General features: G+C 43.9%; 1 protein-coding gene across 5 annotated transcripts in view; it reads left to right on the top strand.

Moving 5' to 3' along the window:
* The window catches only part of PHTF2 (putative homeodomain transcription factor 2), a 132,335-nt gene that overhangs the window by 57,164 nt on the left and 56,829 nt on the right, over nt 1–18,342 (top strand). For all 5 annotated transcript variants that reach the window (XM_006117154.5, XM_075926646.2, XM_075926619.2 and 2 more), the window contains exons 5-6: nt 7,058–7,216; nt 17,644–17,809. In XM_006117154.5, the coding sequence (XP_006117216.2) occupies nt 7,058–7,216; nt 17,644–17,809 (325 nt within the window). The remainder of the gene's footprint in view (nt 1–7,057; nt 7,217–17,643; nt 17,810–18,342) is intronic.

Raw genomic sequence — 18,342 nt, 5'->3', positions numbered from 1 at the left:
TCAACTGATGGGAGTGTCTTATAGGGCTGTTCCCTTTCAACCTTTTAGAACAGTGGTCCCCAACGCGGTGCCCGTGGACGCCATGGCGCCCACTGAGGCATTTGTGCACGCCTGCCAACAACCTGGGCCGGCGCGTGGCGCACTGGAGGCGCCGGCCCCACGTGCGCGGCGTTCGGGCGGTCCCAGCCCCAGGGCACATGCGGGCGCTGCGCCAGTGCCGGCTCCAGGCATGCAGCTCGGGCAGCGGTGCTGGCCCATGGCACAAGGCGCTCGGGCGGCCCCGGCGCACATGCCAGCGCCAGGTGCAAGGGCATCCCCGCCCCTGGCGTGCCCCAGGATGCGTGGCCCCACCCCCCGGGCGCCTGGCGTGTGAGTGGCCCCACCCCCAGGCGCCCGGGAGCCTCTAAAGCAGTGGTCTCCAACCTTTTTACACTCAAGATCACTTTTTAAATGACAGACCAAGCCAAGATCTACCGCCCCGCCCCTTCCTTGAAGCCCTGCCCCTTCCTTGAAGCCCCGTCCTCTCTATTCTCCTCCTCTCCATCACTTGCTATCCCCAATCCTTATACTGCTGCTTTTTTAAAAAAAAGGGTTTTCCAACATTTGGAAGAGGTTTTTCAACATTTGGAAGTGGTGCTCAGCCAGGGTGCACCACGCTCCATGTGGGCTGGTGCAGAGAAGAAGCTGCCGGCCAGCTAGCTGTGGCGTTCAGCCCGGAGGAGGCTGAACCGCGCTCCAGCTGATCGGGCGGCTTCCCTTCTGCGCCTGCCCACGTGGAGCTTGGTGCACACTGGCTGAGCGCCATGGCCAGCTGGCCGGGAAGCTGCTTCTCTTCGCTCCTGCCCGGCTGCCCTGCGCTCAGCCCGGGAAGCTTGCTCCAGCACAGCTGGAGCTAGACACAGCCTACCTGGGCTGAGCGCAGGGCAGCCAGGCTGGAGGGAAGAGAAGCGGCTGCCCGGCCAGCTGGCCATGGCGCTCAACCGGGGTGCACCAAGCTCCACGTGGGCAGGCGAAGAGGAGAAGCCGCTGATCACCTGGAGCACGGGGCAGCCTCTTTCAGCTGAAAGCCACAGTCAGCTGGCTGGGGTGTTTCAGCCCTCCTGACCTCTCAGCTCCCACCATTCCTCGCAGCTACTCACCTGTGTTGTTGCTCAGTGAGTAGCTGCTCCTCAAATGAGTAAATCTAATGTAAATGTACTGCACAGGCATGCAGTTCAGAGAGGGCTCAAGAGCTACTCTTAGAGCCCCTGAGATCTAACGGTAGATCACGATCTACTGGTTGGTGACCACAGCTGTAAAGGTTGGGGACCACTGTTTTAGAAGGATAAGATGGGAGTACAAAGTAAAGGCGTAAGAAAAATAAACACAAATCAATTTTGAAACAGACTGGTGATTTTTGGGAACAAAGAAAAAGATGAGAAGGTGGCTACCATTTTATTATAGCATGAATATTTTCTGCTAGTTCAGTAATAACTATATCCCTGTGTAACAAACTCAAAGGTTTAAGGATCATAATTACCTCATAATCATGAAATGCCCTGCATTTATTTTAAGTGAAACATGAAATGCAATCTTTATTTGGCAATATAAAGCTAAAGGAACAGCTCTATTGGTATTTTGTTAAATATTTGGAAGTGTAATCTAAAGAGGAGTAGTTCTCAGGAATGTCTGAGTGGATAGCACTGCAGAGCTATTTATTTTTTAAATTTGTATTATTGTTGCATTTAAGAATCCTAGTCTTGGACTAAAGCCCCATTATGTTAGGAATCATGGAACTATCCATACATTATGAGCAGAATGAAAACAATTTAATATCCCAGTATTTGTGGCAGACCAAAGGCAGTAGGCTGCAGGAGTTAGGTGGAGATCTGGAATACTGGCAGTTAGGTGAGCGGGTTTCTGTGTGGGCTGCCAGGGACTGCTGCTCTGCAATTAACACAGGCTAATAGGGACCTGATGGCAGTTAGGGCCTGCTGGTCCGCTATAAAAGGCTTCCTCTCAAGTAAGGTGGGGGAAGAAGAGGAGGGACGGACTGGAGAAGAGGAAGTGCAGAATGGAGAGAAACTGCAGATTGCAAGCAGGAGAGATTTTCTCCTAGGTGTCAGAGAGAAGGTATTGGGGGAGCAGTTAGAGAAATGGCCCAGGGTGAGGCTGCTACTTTGTGAGGATGAGGACAAGAGCCCCATTAGGAGTAGCTTCCTAGGGCTCTGGGCGGAACCTGGAGTAAGTGGGTGGGACCAGGTTCCTCCCAACCCTTACCATGCCCAGGGTTTCCCTTTCAAACTAGCGATTTGCTTATGATGAAAATGGCTCATTAATCAGGGAACCCTTGCTTCTGAGCAAAACATGTGGGAGGGTCACCGCGAGCCTCTGAGGTATACCAAAAATCCTCCAAGAAGCACAGGACCTGGCGGTATGGCCAGAGCTCTGCCACATATTGTATAAAGCCCTTCATAGGTTAGTCCCTCAGTACTGAAGAATTCACCTCTGACCCTGTGCCTCTGTCCCACAGTTGAAGTCAGACAGGCACGCTTACTCTCCAACTGAGTCAGGAACAAGAGTGTCTCAGTAGAGGCTCCTTGGGTGTGGAGGTCTCTTAGAAAGAAGTCTGCCTGAGTCTGGCTTTGATGCAGTTCAGGTTCTGTTTATTTTTGGAAGGCCTATCCCTTTAGAACTGTCAACCCTCTCTTCTGTTTTCTTATATATTATTGCTTCATTTTCCTAGGAATTATGTTATTTGGGAACTAAATGCTCTCATTTGTTCGTGACTTGCTTGAATGATGGTGTATTTTGCCCTGTTCCAGGTCCATTGATTAACCTATATATACAGTCTGTTAGTGTTTTATTTTTGTTTTAGATTGGTTCTTCATTAAGTGGCATCCCTTTCGGTGCTCCATTTCAGGTGGTGCTGTATTCCAGTGCTATTTATTAGCAGTGTCTGGCTGCGGCCTGTGTACGCAGTCTTGTGGTAGCACTGATACACTCTTCTATAGTGCGCAGGCCCTGACCCCTTCAGTTTCTTCTCAAATATCGTCAGCTTGAAACAGAGACTATTGGCAGTGTCCCTATCTATAACCAATAAAATAGATTTTAGGATAGTCATTACAGTGAGTTAGCTTGGATAAAGTAGACATGGTTTAATAGTCTAGTTAAAAGGAAAAAAATAAATTTCTTTCTCTCTGTCCCCACAACCCTTCACAAAGAATAAAAACAAAAATGCCTGTATCACAGGTTTTAAAAAGTATGCATCTTGCAAGGATGCCATCCCTGTCTCAAATGGCCATTCACTCTGTATCCGCTGCTTGGAGTCACACGTCCCTCAGAAACGCGCTCATTGTAATAACCTAAAGGCAGATAGGGATCTTGGTCTAAAATTAATTCTAATGGAGAAAATTTTGATTTCCACAATGGAATCAACAAAGAGCTACCCAGAGGCCGTATCACTAGACAAAGCAAGTGCCTTGTCTTCAGAGACTTCAAGGAAGAGAGCATCATCAACTCCAAGCCAAGAACCCTTTAGAAAGAAACTGTTTCCAGCGAGACCTGTGCCTTTGGTACCGAACTCCACTAGAGTGAGCAATTTTGATAAACCACCTGCAAAAGGATTTCTGCTGCTAAAGTTAAGGAGTCAAGTAGCGGGTACTCTTCAGCCTTCTCTTCCAGCTCCATGGCAACATCTACCCCTTTAAAGGGAACAGGACCACAATCGGAGCTGCAAACTATGGCATCTCCTCTGGCACTGATGTTAATGGTACAGAGTATAGAATAATAATCTGTTCAAGACTCCACAAGCTCAGAGACCACAGAAGCAGTCGCACCGCATGCATGCTGCAGCACTGATGCTTGCAGAACAAACTGAGTCATATGGACTCAGCACTGAGCTCTCCTGTACTTGGCACTGCGAATTCACCATTATCAATGGTACCAGAGCAACCCTGTTCTCCCATTGCACCACCATTTTCAAGCAAGGAAGAAGTGAAAAAGATAATGCTCTATTTTCTGGCCACTCTTCCCCAGCAACAATCAAATATAGAAGAAACCCAGACCCAGATGACCTACAAGAAGTGATATAATGCATATTAGATATTCGCGATGTCCTGGCCTTTTACCTAGGTAGGGCTAAGACTTTTCGTAAGTCCCCCAGACTTCATATCAGCAACAGAAAGATCAAAAGCTGCAACTATATCAACTCAAGTGTCAAAGTGGATTTCAAACTTGTGCTACTCCTTATGCAACACTGAAATACCAACAGGCATAAGAGCACACTCAACAAGGACTGTAGCAACTTCTACAGCATTCCTGCAGAGCAGCTACATGGGTATCTACATGTACTTTTACCAACCACAGTAACACTTAGCTTGAGTGCAGATGCTAATTTAGTCTTTAGCAGCAGCTATACAATTGACTCAGAAACTTCTTTATGCATGAGGGCACTGCTCTACATTTACCTGAAGTGGAACACCCCCAGGACACCACTTGATGATGAAGGGAAGGTTGCTCACCTTGTGCAGTATTTGAGGTTCTTTGAGATGTTTGTCTCTATGGGTGCTTCATTACTTGCCCTCCTTCCCTCTGTTTCTGAGCAAAACTCAACTGCTCTTCAGTAGAGAAGGAACTGAGGGAGTCGAGACATGCATGTGATAGAAGAGACATTAGTGGTGCCATGAGACAGTTACTGCTCATGCATGCCCCAACTAGACACTGCTAGTAAGATCTCCATTTGGCAGCACCAGGACCACCACCACCTGAAGTGGAGCACCCATAGGATATATATCTGGAAAAACCTCCATTATTATACAAGATGAGAGAGCTTCATTTTTACTGTACAGCTCTTCATGCTTTTCAATAGATGCCTTTAAAATAGGTTTGCATTGAATTAATTATACTGGAGAACAGGAATCAGTGCCCCACAGTAGGTGCATGTGCACCCTTGTGCCTCTAATCAGAGATTTTTTTGGTAGTAGTGCTCATTGAGGTAGGATTTAAGTGATCCAAAGAGTTAACAGATAGAACAATGTAGGTTACCAAATACAATAAAACAGAAGATGCAAGCTAAGCTTACTACACTAAGAAATTGGTTACATGTAATATTTCACTCTTAAGTTGTTCTGACAAGCTTCTTTCACAGACTGGAAAGCCTCACAAACTGGACTCAGCCCATCTCCCTATTCAGTCTTAGATGTTTCTAGCAGTCATCTTGTGTGGTATAGCCAGGGAGAACTAACAATCAAGTAGTGTTATTCCTGGATCCATTTTAGAAGCTTCAAATATAGCTAGCTAGTAGATAACTGACACTCTTGAACTTTCATCCTTCTCAATCTGTTGTATGAGTGCTTTGTTTCTGTTTCTTTGTAATGCCCACAGGACTTCTTGAGAAGATCCAGGGGGAGAGGAAAAGGGGAAAGAAGGAAAGAGGACTCTACTAACCAGGATTTTACATCCCTAATCAGTTAACCAGCTAAACCTTAGGTTTAACTGATTATGTGGGATCGTGAGGGGAGGGGAGCGGCAGCAGGAGCTGGCAGCTCCAAGAGTGTGTGTGTGTGTGGGGGGGGGAAGGCTCCTGATCCCTGCAGAGCTGGAGCAGCCTTTCACCCATTGCAGGCTGCAGGTACAGGGCCACTGCAGGCGGGGAGCCGCTCCTGGGTACCAGTACTTGGTAAGCATCACCATCAATAGAGTTTCTTGATGGCTGTGATTCTGCAAAAATTGATAGCTTAGACATCATATTCAACACAAAAAGCTTCTTTTTTACTACTGGCAAGTGGATTTTTCAAGTCCTAATCCATGTTCCTTCAGATGTGCACCGAGGCATGTGCTGATCTGCATCACCTGTAGAAACACATGCTGCTGGCTGTAAGCGCTCTGCTAATCTGTTGGACGGCACCTAAATCTCAGGGAACAGTGGTCCCAATTATTTTATTGCATTCACATTTGCTTTTCAACATCTTAGCAAAATATTGTTTGCTTTCAAAATGCTGACCAAGAGACACACTGATAGTCTGCAGAATCCAGGAAAATTATATATAAATATTACATTTTAACATATGAGAAAATTGCGTTCCTATGTTGCCCGTACAGCCTATCATCATATTTTCAAATGTATGCTTGCTAATTAAGAGAGAGCACCATCCACTTGTCTTCTGGATCTAGTGGGTGGCTAATTGTAGTTAAACTATAGTAGTTCCTATAATATAAGGACTGGAGGACTCCAAATGAAATTAATGGGTTGCAGGTTTAAAACTAATAAGCGAAAGTTCTTCACACAGCTCTTAGTCAACCTGTGGAACTCCTTTGCCAGAGGAGGCTGTGAAGGCTAGAACTATAACAGTTTAAAGAGAAGCTAGATAAGTTCATGGAGCCTAGGCCTATAAAAGGCTATTAGCCAGGGGGTAGGAATGGTGTCCCTGGCCTCTGTTTGTCAGAGGCTGGAGATGGATGGCACGAGACAAATCGCTTGATCATTGTCTTCGGTCCACCTTCTCCGGGGCACTTGGTGCTGGCCACTGTCAGCAGACAGGCTAGTGGGCTGGATGGACCTTTGGTCTGACCCAGTACGGCCATTCTTATGTTCTAACTATTATGCCCTTAAAATTTATCTTTGGGCAAATCTATGTAAATCTTAAATTCCTGGTCATTTGACTATTTGTAGTGTGTTTTAGGTAACTTAATTAGGTATACTAAAGTTATGCATAGCTCAGAAAGGAGTACCTAACTTTATTCTAATATAGCTAAATAAAATATTGCAATTGAAAATAAACTTACTAACAAAAAAAAATCTTTAATGGTAGCTTTATTCTACTCATTACTGCAGTTGGTTTTGAAATTTCAAATCCTGCAGCAGGTTGCCTTCATCACAATAAATACACCCTGGGTGGTACATTTGTATGTATGTACCATGCAAAAGCTCATGATACCATCTATATCTTTTGTTAGTCTATAAAGTACTACCAGACCATTTGCAAGACAGAATTGTGATAGTATTGTACTCCAGTGGTAATCAAAACTTTATTATATAAGTGTCAAAGAATGAAATTTGTGTTCTCTTTAATTTTAGGATCTGCTTTTGCTAAAGCAAAACCTGAAAGCCCTTGGACCTCTTTGACCCGAAAAGGAATTGTTCGAGTAGTTTTCTTTCCATTCTTCTTCAGATGGTGGTTACAAGTGACATCAAAGGTCATCTTTTTCTGGCTGCTTGTTCTTTATCTTCTCCAAGGTATAATTGAGTAACAAGATAAAATAAAAACAAACATTTGTTTTTAACCATTTAGAAAATACTACAAGGTGTCCTGTGGCACCTTATAGATTAACAGATGTATTGGAGCATAAGCTTTTGTGGGCCAAAGACCCACTTCGTCAGATGCATGTCACGAAGTGGGTCTTTGCCCACAAAAGCTTACGCTCCTATACATCTGTTAGTCTATAAAGTGCCGCAGGACTCCTTGATGATTTTGCAGGTCCAGACTAACACGGCTACCCCTCTGATATTAGAAAATACTGTATCTTATCAAGTTCACTCTGGACTGACAAGATCTAGCATTTTCAAAATGCTTTAGGGTCCTAATAATGCCCCATTAACTTACACAGCTTTACTCCATATAATGACTGCTTTCTAAGGATGGCCTCCTAAGTCCTGGGAAAAGGGGCAGAGAAAGAACATAGACATCAGTGCACAGCACTATGGCAATTAGGCACTGGGGAGAAGGGGCATGAACAATCCAAGATTGGGAGGACATAATGGGGTGGATTATAGCCATTTTAGTGCCCCTTCCACTTGAACAGTGCTGTTCTTTCATCCTCTCTGAGAGGTACGAATATTAAGAGGTTTTTCTGAATGTCCAGGAAATACCATGACTGTGAGCCCATACGAAAATAACCTTTTAACCCCCTTTCAAGTAACACTTGTGATCAGCTATTTTCTCCACCATTTTTCCATGCTGCCCAAGTTTCTAGCTCCATTTCCCGCTACTACTTCCTGTTGCTCAACTTTGTATTTACTGTGTTCCTCAGTGTATTTAAAATCCATAATTGTTATTGCAACTACATTGGATCTATAATTAGGTGTGAATTTTGGGTACATTTTAAATCACTGGAGAAATGTTACTCTGGGTAGATGCAATCTGTGGATAGTTGGGTTTATTTTGTAATTATCAACATAAAATCAGATTAAAAGTATGTTAATGTAGTGTAAAACCATGAAAATATGTGTCCCCACAAACACATACAAAAAGACCTTCCTTTTTAAAAATTTTGAATAAATATATATGTACTTCTCACATCCCAAGCCAAGCTCACTAGTGATCGAGGCAGTCAGAGGGGCAAGCAGCAGGCCATGTGCACAGTCCCCTACGACAAGGACTGGAAACGCCTAGACCTTACAGGCAAGAAGACACATTATGTCACTCTCCTCGCAAAATTTACGCACCACATATTTGACCAGCTTTTCAAATTTTGAGTGCCTTCCTGACAATAAAAAACAATTAAAAGCAGACATCAATGAAGGAGCATTGATTTCCAGAACGGTTCTCCAGGCTGCTTTAGATTTAGTGGACACAGCCTCAAGATCACTACCTTCAGCAATCATCATGAGACATGCCTCATGGTTCCAGCTTTCAGGGTTTGAGGGAAATCCAAGCCGCAGTAGAGGATCTCCCATTCCAGGGCACGAAGCTATTTGCAGAATCTCTCACTCGATATGTTGAAAGATTCATGAGCCACACTAAAAACCCTAGGCATCCACATACCAGCAAATAAAAGAAAACGTAAGGTCATGTACACAGAGATAGAAGACGGCTCTGTTTAACCAACAGCCAAGACGCTATATGTGTTGCCCAAGGCAGAACAGGTGCTGACAGACCTCCAAACAAGTGACTTTGCAACAACCATCAATATCACGACAGGCATTTTGAAGACAGCACCAAGATTTCCAAGGCAGCAATCCAAACGCTATGCAGCATTTGGCAGCAGTCTAGCTGCATTTTATCCAGCATTGCGGACCATCACCACTGAAAGTGGGAGCTAGAAATCATCAAAACGGATTACTGCATCCCATTGCTTACCATGCCACATCCCTCACCCCCCCCCTTTTCAGAGACCCCTTCCACAAGAATGTGCTTGTACAAGAGGCACAACATGTCTTACAATTAGGGGCCATAGAAGAGGTTCCACCAAAACACAGGGGGATGGGATTTTATTCCCACTACTCCTTACCACCAAGAAGACAGGGTGTTGGAGACAAATTTTAGATCTTTGAAAGTTCAGTTGTTTTGTCCGCTATCAATGCTTCAGGATGGTAACCCTAGCCGCCATTATTCCTGCCTTGGAAAAGGGAACTTGGCTGTCTACCCTCGACCTTCAGGATGCATATTTTCATATCTCAGTATCCATCCCACAAATGCTTCCTACGGTTCGCGATAAGGGACCTACATTTCCAATAGAAAGTGTTGTCTTACGGGATCTCAACAGCCCTCAGGGTCTTCTCGACAGTAATGGCGGTGGTGACTGCCCACCTAAGGAAAGAGGTCATCACCATATTCCCATACCTCAACTACCTGCTAAAAGGCCCCATGGTGCGTGACACTGAGCAGGCAGTAGCAACCACCAGAACATTGTTTGATATGGGGCCTATAAATAAATCTAGCAAAGTGTGTGTTCATTCCTCTCAGATTATAGCACTCTGAGTACATTTGGAGTGCAGGAAAGCAATAGCATTACTACCAGAGCACAGGTTCTCAACTATTAGGGACCTGGTATCCCTGGCATAGACCAGCTCCTGTATAATGGCACATCATTGCCTACAACTATTGGGACATATGGCCGCAGCCACGTTTGTGGTGCCATATGCCCAGTTGCACATAGAACCACTGAAGGCCTGGCTAAGGATGGTGTACATGCTGTTCATATGCCATATAAACAAATGCTTGACCATACCAAGCAAAATAAAATCTATACTCCTGTGGTAGACACTATACCACAACATGTGAAGGGGGCATCACTTTTCAGCAACTACCTGCAACACTGACAGTCACAACAGATGCTTTGCTAACAGGCAGGGCAAACACATTGTTTAAGCCCAATGGGAAAAGGAGGTGGCTAACAACCATATTAATTTGCCCAATTTCAGGGAAGTCTGCAGTGCGTGCACCCATTTTCTACTGCTGATCCAGAACAAAACAGTACAAACACTAATGGACAATGTCACAATGATGTATTACATCAATCAACAAGGGAGAGCTCGATCTTACCAATGCTATTGGGAAGTGGTACAACTGTGAGAATGGTGCATCCCGAAAAATGTAACCCTGATCACGACTTACCTTCCATTCAAAGACAACATCCTGACAGCCTCAGCAGAAACTTCTCACAGAAGCATGTGTGAGATCAACCCAACCATACTGAACCACTGTGAACATTCTATTCCAAGAAGTGGGGATTCCCACTGGTGGACCTGTTTGCCACCCACAAAAACAAAAAATGCCTGTATTACTGCTCCAGAGTGGGCATAAGCCCCCATTTCTTGAGGGATGCATTCAACATAAAATGGGAAGCACCCCATCTATACGCCTTCCCACCTTTTCCACTCATCCAGTGCACCATTCTGAAGATCAAGCAGGACAGAGCCAAAGTCATATTCAGAACCTCGAGTTGGCCCAGACAGACTTGGTATCCTTACCTGGTGCAGATGAGTGCATGCCCACCATACTGTCTCCTTCCAGTCCGATCCCTGCTCACATACCACAGATCAGGCAGATGCACCATGCAGCTGTCCACACTCCATCTCCACATGTGGATGGTAATTAGTTGACTCCAATAGAAACAGAGTACTCTGAGGAAGTGCAGCAAATCCTTGTCAAGTGCTGCAGGCCTGCAACCAGAAAAACATAAGCAAAAATGGCTTCACAGTTTGGTGTTCAAAGCAGAACTGCACTCCCATAGATATGAGGGTTTCACATGTATTTACTTATCTGCTACACCTACATTAAACAAGATTGTCACTAAGGTCTATTAAAGGACACCTCGCTGCTATAGTGGTTCGACATCCTCTAGTGCAGGGTTATTCTGTCTTTACTCACCTGTCTGTCGAGGTTCCTCCGGCACCTACACAATATGCTCCCAACACAGAGACCCAATTCCAGTATGGGACCTTAACCTGGTGCTCAGGGCACTGATAGACAAGCCCTTTGAACCATGGGCTACCTGTTCCCTTCTACATCTATTGATGAAGGTCGTCTTCTTAGTTGCAATTACCTCTGCAAAAAGAGTGGGCGAGCTAGGAGCACTAATGACAGATCCTCCGCATACAATATTTCATAAGGACCTCGTACTCACCCTAAATATCTCCCAAAAGTATTTCTCATTCCACTGTAACGAACCCATTTTCTTGCATGCCCACCATACTGTCTCCTTCCCGAAATCCCACAAGGACCATAGAAAAAGAGCGTTACACACTCTCAACATCCACAGGGCAGTCGCTTTCTACTCACAACACATGGAACCCTTTTGCAAAACTCCATGACTCTTTGTATCATCTAGAAAGAGGTCAAAGGGTTACTCATATTCAAACAAAGACTGTCTAAATGGATCTCAGGCTGCATACACGATATTCCAAAAGGAGCCCCTATCGACCATATGGGTTCACTCCACGAGAACAATGGCAGCATCAACAGCATTCCTCTGGGGCATACCAACAGAAGAAATCTGCAAAGCTGCCACATGGGGCTCAGCATACACTTTCATGCAACACTACACCATCCAGTCATTTGCAGATGCTAATATGCATTTTGGCTGAGTGATACTTGCAGTTACTGAGTCAAATTCACCGAAGTGCCCATCACCGAGTATGAATACTGTTTCATAATCACCTCAAGGTGGAGTACCCACAGGGACACTCCTCGAAGAAGGGAAGGTTACTCACCTGGTGCAGTAACAGGAGTTCTTCGAGATGGTTGTCCCCATAGGTGCTCCATCACCCACCCTCCTCCCCTCTCTTTCAGCTACAAGTCAGAGAAGGAACCAAGGGGGCAGTTGGCTATGCACACGGGGTAGCTGTTTCAAACATTGCACGCCAACATTCCATGTGCACAGCTGACACGGGACAGCCATCTCGAAGAAGTCCAATTACTGCACCAGGTGAGTAATCTTCCCTTTTAGGTTTCATGGTTCCTGTCTTCCAGCAACTGTTTTTTCCTGGGACATGCCTGATTCACCTGGTTTTAAAAAGGTGTATAACTTGCAGGCTGTCCATTCTTATTTCAGAAGGACATTCCTAGTGTGTTCACTGCTTGGGCGAGGAGCACTCTACTGCCCAGTGCCTCCACTGCAAAAAGTTAACCTCAAGGGCAAGGAAAGCCAGGGAGCTCTAATTGAAAATGATGTTCCTTGAGAGCCACCTGACCCACTTTGGACCTGGAGTGCACTACACTGCCCATACAACCATCTCCTGGTGTGACTTTTGAGAGAGCGGCTCCCATAAAGTTGAGGCTTAAGGATTCTGACAGGGCTTAGGCACCCAAAAAGTGGTACATTTGTGGTACCATTCGCACAACTCCATATGAGACCACTACTGGCCTGGTTATGCGCGGTATACAGACTGCATGTCCACCATATAAACAAACAGCTCGCTGTACTCTCCAAAATAAAGAACTCCCTCTCTTGGTGGACCATCCACAACAATGTTTGCAATGGAGTGGCCTTCCACAGCCTTCTGTAACAATAAGCCTGGACGCTTCCCTGATAGGATGGGGAGCTCACCTAGATCACCATGTCATTCAGGTGATGGGGGGAGGCCAAGCAACACCTCAACCTCCTGGAACTTAGAGCAGTGTGTAATGCTTGCTTGCACTTCCTCCTCTTAATTAAGAACAGGACAGTGCAATTACTCATGTACAACCTCACTACTATGTTTTATATAAACCATGGAAGAGGTCTGCTTATGGGAGTGGTGCATCCCACGAAAAATCCCTGTATTTATGGCCTACCTGCTGGTCACAGAAAACATGCTGGCAGACAGCCTCAACAGGCATTTTCCGCAGAATCATGAGTGGGAATTCAACCCTTCAGTGCTGGTTTCCCTATTCAAAAGGTGGGGATTCCCCATTATGCACTTGTTCACAACCCAGTCGAACACCCAGTGTCACAACTATTGCTCCAAGGTGGGGATAAGCCACCACGCTCTAGGGGATGCGTTCAGCATAAAATGGGAAGTGCTGCTGCTTTACGCATTCCCTTTGTTTCCACTCCTCCAGTGGGTAAACCTCAGAATCAAACAGGACAAGGCCAGGGTCATCCTCATAGCCCCTAGTTGGCCCAGACAAAAAAGGTATACGTACCGGCTACATATATGCATAATTCCTCCGTGGCGTTTCCTACTGGTGTTGTTCCTGCTCACACAACAGAATGGGCAACTATGTCATCCCAACATACAGACGCTTCATCTCTAGGAGTGTCTTCTGGTTGGCTGACTCCTCACAAAACTGCATATCCTACATCTGTACAAGAGGTGTTCATGAACTGCCATAGACCAGAAAGACATACAAACACAAATGGCACCGCTTCACAGTGTGGTGCTCTGAATGCGGCTGTACTCCAATATCCACAAACCTCCCACAGATCCTTCAATTATTATTGAGTCTACAGCATTCTGGTCTATCCCTGAGCTCTGTTAGGGTACACCTGTCTGCAATTGCAGCATTCTATCCTCCCATAGATGGCTATTCCGTCTTTACGCACCTATCAATCAAATGATTTCTCAAGGGCTTACATAATGTGATTTCACCAGTGAGAAATCCAATTCCAGCATGGGACTTAAACTCTAGGGCTGAGAGCGATAGCAGGCAATCCCTTTGCCACCTGTTCACTGCTCCATCTCTCATTGAAGGTTTCCTTCCGCATGGCAATTACCTCAGCATGTATGTTGGGTGAGGTTAGGGGACCTTACGACAGATCCTGCCTTTATGATTTTACATAAAGTGGTTCTCCGCACACACCTGAAGTTTCTCCCAAAAGTACTTACATTGTTCCATTGCAACAAACCCATTTACTCACCTGTCTTCTTTTCTAAACCCCACAAGGACAGCAGGGAGGCAACCTTGCATACCTTAGACATCTGCAGGCAATTGCTTTTTACTTACAACACACACAACCCTTCCACAGATCTTCAAGACTTCATTTCAACTGCAGAGAGATCTCAGGGGCTGTGTAGTTTAAAACCAAGACTATCCAAGTGGATCTCAGGATGCATTCATAGGTGTACAGCATATTCCAACAAGATTCTAGCTCACTCAATAAGAGCAGTGGCAGTATCTACAGACTTCCTCTGGGGCATACGAACAGAGGAAATCTGCAGAGCTGCCACCTGCACTTCAGCACATACATTGACCAACCATTATGCCACCCAGACCTGTTCCGCTTCTGATACTCAGTCCAAACAATACTCTTGGTTACCGTTCAGGTCTCCCGAAGTTCCCACCACCAAGCACGACTACTGCTTTCTAATCACCTAGGGTGGAGTACCCACAGGACACTACTCAAGAAGGGAAGTTACTCACCTGGTGCTGTAACTGTAGTTCTTCGAGATGGTTGTCCCTATGGGTGCTCCACCACTTGCCCCTCTTCTCCTCTGCTTCGGAATCCTCCATGTCTGGGGCAGAGAAGGAACTTGAAGGGATGGTTGGCTGTGCAGCTCACTGTGGGCTCTGCTACCTAAAATCTCTGATTAGAAGCACAACGATGCTCAGACACCTGAGGTGAGCACCCATAGGGATAACCATCTCAAAGAACTTGGTTTACTGCACCAGGTGAGTAACCTTCCCTTCCACCCTTCAGACTGTTTAGTTCTTTTTCATCTTTCAGTTAATTTATTGTGATAATAAAAGCAGTTTAGTCAGTAGTGCTAGCGTACTTCACATCTTAATGATTTACCTTCCATTTTCAATTTTCCTTAAAGATAAAATATTTCTTTATCCTTACCCAAGAATTATAATGGAAGTAACTTCTGATTTCCATGTCAATGAGTCCGCCACATTCATGTAAGTGCAAGTAAAAGATATGTTGTTTGGATGCTAATCTTTCTGTTTAGATGGACCAAGTATTTTAGATCTTTGTGTAAACTGTTTATACAGAAATCTTTTTTCTGTATAAACATCTAGATGGATCATGCTATACATAATAGACACTTATAAAAACATTTCTTGATCTGTCCCTGCTAAGATCACATTCCATTAGGGTGATGGCTGATTTTATAGCACGTTTAAAGCCTTTCCCACTAATTGAAATTTTGAAAGAGACCACGTAGAATTCAATACCTGTGTTTAACAATCATTATGCATTAGATATCTCAATTAGATTGGACACCTAGTTTGAGAGATCAACTGCAATCCTAATTTTATAACTACTCCGTACCTGCTATCCGTATTTGTGTACATGCAGCTACTAGACTATCCTGAAAGGGGGAATATGTGGAGGGCACTCAAATAAGAAATGAAGGCTACACACTTGTAACTAAAGTTCTTTGAGATGGGCCCTGCATATTCGAACTTATTGCCCTTATCCATTTTCTGTGGAGTCCTTACAACTCATGGTTCTGCATTAGTGGTAGAAGAAATTGAGGTGGCAACCATTGCTGCTCCACCTTTTGTTAACCTTTCCTCAAGAGTGTGACTATGAATAGTCCATCTCAAAGAACCTTGGTGACAGGTACTCTTGGTTTACCTGTACAATAAGTGAAGGTTTTTTGGATGAGTTGTCCATATGTGTATTCCATGAGCACCTCTCTTTCACCTCTGCTTTAGATTCTCTTTGTGTGCTATGGGAGTTGGACTAGATAAAGAATTGGAGTGGTGGATGGTAGTTCCACTGCCCTTTATACCCTTAGTACGGAGCACAAGGATAGTCAGTGTGCGTATGGACTGAAGAGATACAACGAGCAAATAATCATTGATCTTGAGTACATGGGCCACATGTACACCTAAAATGGAATGTGGAATATGTATGGATATCTTGTCACAAAGACTTCCTTTTAAGTTGTAATTACATCAGCAAGATGATTTGGAGAAATTCAAACACATCTGATCAACCAGCCATATATTACAGTCTTTTATGCAGACAAGGTGTATCTGTGAATACATCAAAGTTCCTTCCTTACAATTGTCTCAAATTTTCACCTGAATAAGCCTATTCATTTAGTTATAGTTTTCTGAAATGTCATCCTTCCAAAGGAGAAATATATATATATATATATATATATATATATAAAAGCTTTGTTCTGACTGTTGGATTCCATGAGCTCATGTACCTCAAGAATCTTCTTGGAAGTATGAACACTTCCTATTTTGATGTTCCCACAGGTAACATATTTCTTGATGCATGAATAGGGATGTAAGAGACTAGTCGACTAGTGATGCGGCTAGTCGCTCTCCCTCCTCCCCCCTCCCCCGCGCTGCTGCTATCTGAGAGAGGCAACAAAGGTGGGGGGAGCAGGAGCTAGTGCCGGATGGAGCCAGCTTGAAAGCCAGTTCCCCGCAGCACTGTCTCTGCAGGGGCAGGGGAGGTAGAGACACAGCGGAAACGGTGCAAGTGGGGATTGAAGCATTCTCCACTTGTACCACTTCTGCTTTGAATCTACTTTTGAAATGTGCAAGAGCCCTGCGAAGGCTCTTGTACAGTTCAAAGGTTCAGGTGCCGCAGGGAATGCGGGGAGTCCTTGCTGGCCTGGTGCTCCCTGCTAGGATTCTGCTTTTCAAATGTGGCTCTTGTACATTTCAAAGGCTCAGGCGCTGCAGGGAGCATGGGGCCAGCGGGAGAGTCCCCTGCTGGCCCGGGGCTCGCTTTGGCTTTTGAAATGTATAAGAGCCCCACTGGGGCTAGCTTCCTGCAGGGCTTCCACTTTTGAACTGTAGCAAGAGCCCAACAAGGCAAAGGTACTCTTATAGACTAATTGAATAGTCGATGGAAATCCCAAAAACTATTCAATTAGTTAATCTAAATTTAACATCCCTATGCATGAATATTCTATTTAGATAGGTTTCTTCTGATCAACTGTAAAAAATAGTTGAACCAGGACACATTCCATGACACAAGCTGATATTCTAGTTCAAAGGATTCATGTGGTAGTTGAGAGAGAATCAGAAATGTTCCATAAAATACATTGAGCAATGTTGTTATAATTCTAAAACATGTATAAACATGCCACGCTGTGATATATATATACACACACACACACAGACGAAGATAAATTTGTAATAGATGTGACAATATGATTAAGTAATACTGTCCTATAGTTGGTAATTTTTAAAATCTTTTAGTAATCGTATTTTAAGATTTCTTCCAATTATCCTCTGAGATTACCAGAACTTGAAATTGTTTCCAGATGTCTGGGTCAGAAATGACACCTATATTTGTAACTTCTAATTAAGATATCAGAATGAATGTCATTCTGCTTCTAAGATTAGAATAGAATCTGCAACCTGCCATTTAGCAATGCAAGTTGCATTAGAGGATATATTTTGCTGAGTTAAGAGCCATTAGTATATGGAAAATCATCTCTAGGGATGTGAACAGTATTAATTTTGTGAAATACCTATGTTACTTGACCAAGAGAGATTTTAAAGACAATTCAGACATTGAATATTTTTTCCTTTTTTGCAGTTGCCGCAATAGTATTATTCTATACAGCAGTAAACCCACATAATATACCTCTAACTGAAGTAATTGGGCCAATATGGCTAATGTTGCTGCTTGGAACTGTGCATTGCCAGATTGTTTCAACACGAACTCTTAAACCATCACTTAGCACAGGGGGTAAAAGAAGAAGGTACGGTGTATATTAAAATGTTTTTGTTGGGTAGGATCATGAGTATGTGAAATTTTATTGTGGAATATATAATTTTTGAACCGTTTTGTCAGGTTTGGTCGATAATACCATATAATTTTATGCATTGTCCTGTAAGAAATTTGAGCACTGTTAATATTTTTACTAATTTAAAAAAGTGTCTGTTAAAAATGTTAGTCTTGTGATTTCACCTTTATATAGCTAAATATTGATAAAATGACTATTGTGTAAATATGAATTTAAACACCTATTATTCAGTACTCAATACTGATTTAAAAAAATCTTCCTGTTGAAGGCACAAATTTTAAAAAGTGGGCCCCATCCTGCCAGTGAATAGGGTTTGCTACTATGAGTAATCCTGTTAAAATTGGTGGGACTATTCACAACAGTAAATTTTTGTAGGTTTGAGACTTTAGTGTTTAGTGGAATTACATATTTGTATAGAAAAAATTATATAATGAAAACGGACAGTTCTAATGTGCTAAATATTTTAAAATATTTATTAAAGCAAAATA

Source organism: Pelodiscus sinensis, chromosome 1 (genome assembly GCF_052426305.1).
Source record: "Pelodiscus sinensis isolate ZL-2025 chromosome 1, ASM5242630v1, whole genome shotgun sequence".
Taxonomy (NCBI): domain Eukaryota; kingdom Metazoa; phylum Chordata; order Testudines; family Trionychidae; genus Pelodiscus; species Pelodiscus sinensis.
The sequence above is the reverse complement of the archived record's forward strand: the minus strand, read 5'-3'. Positions and strand labels throughout refer to the sequence as shown.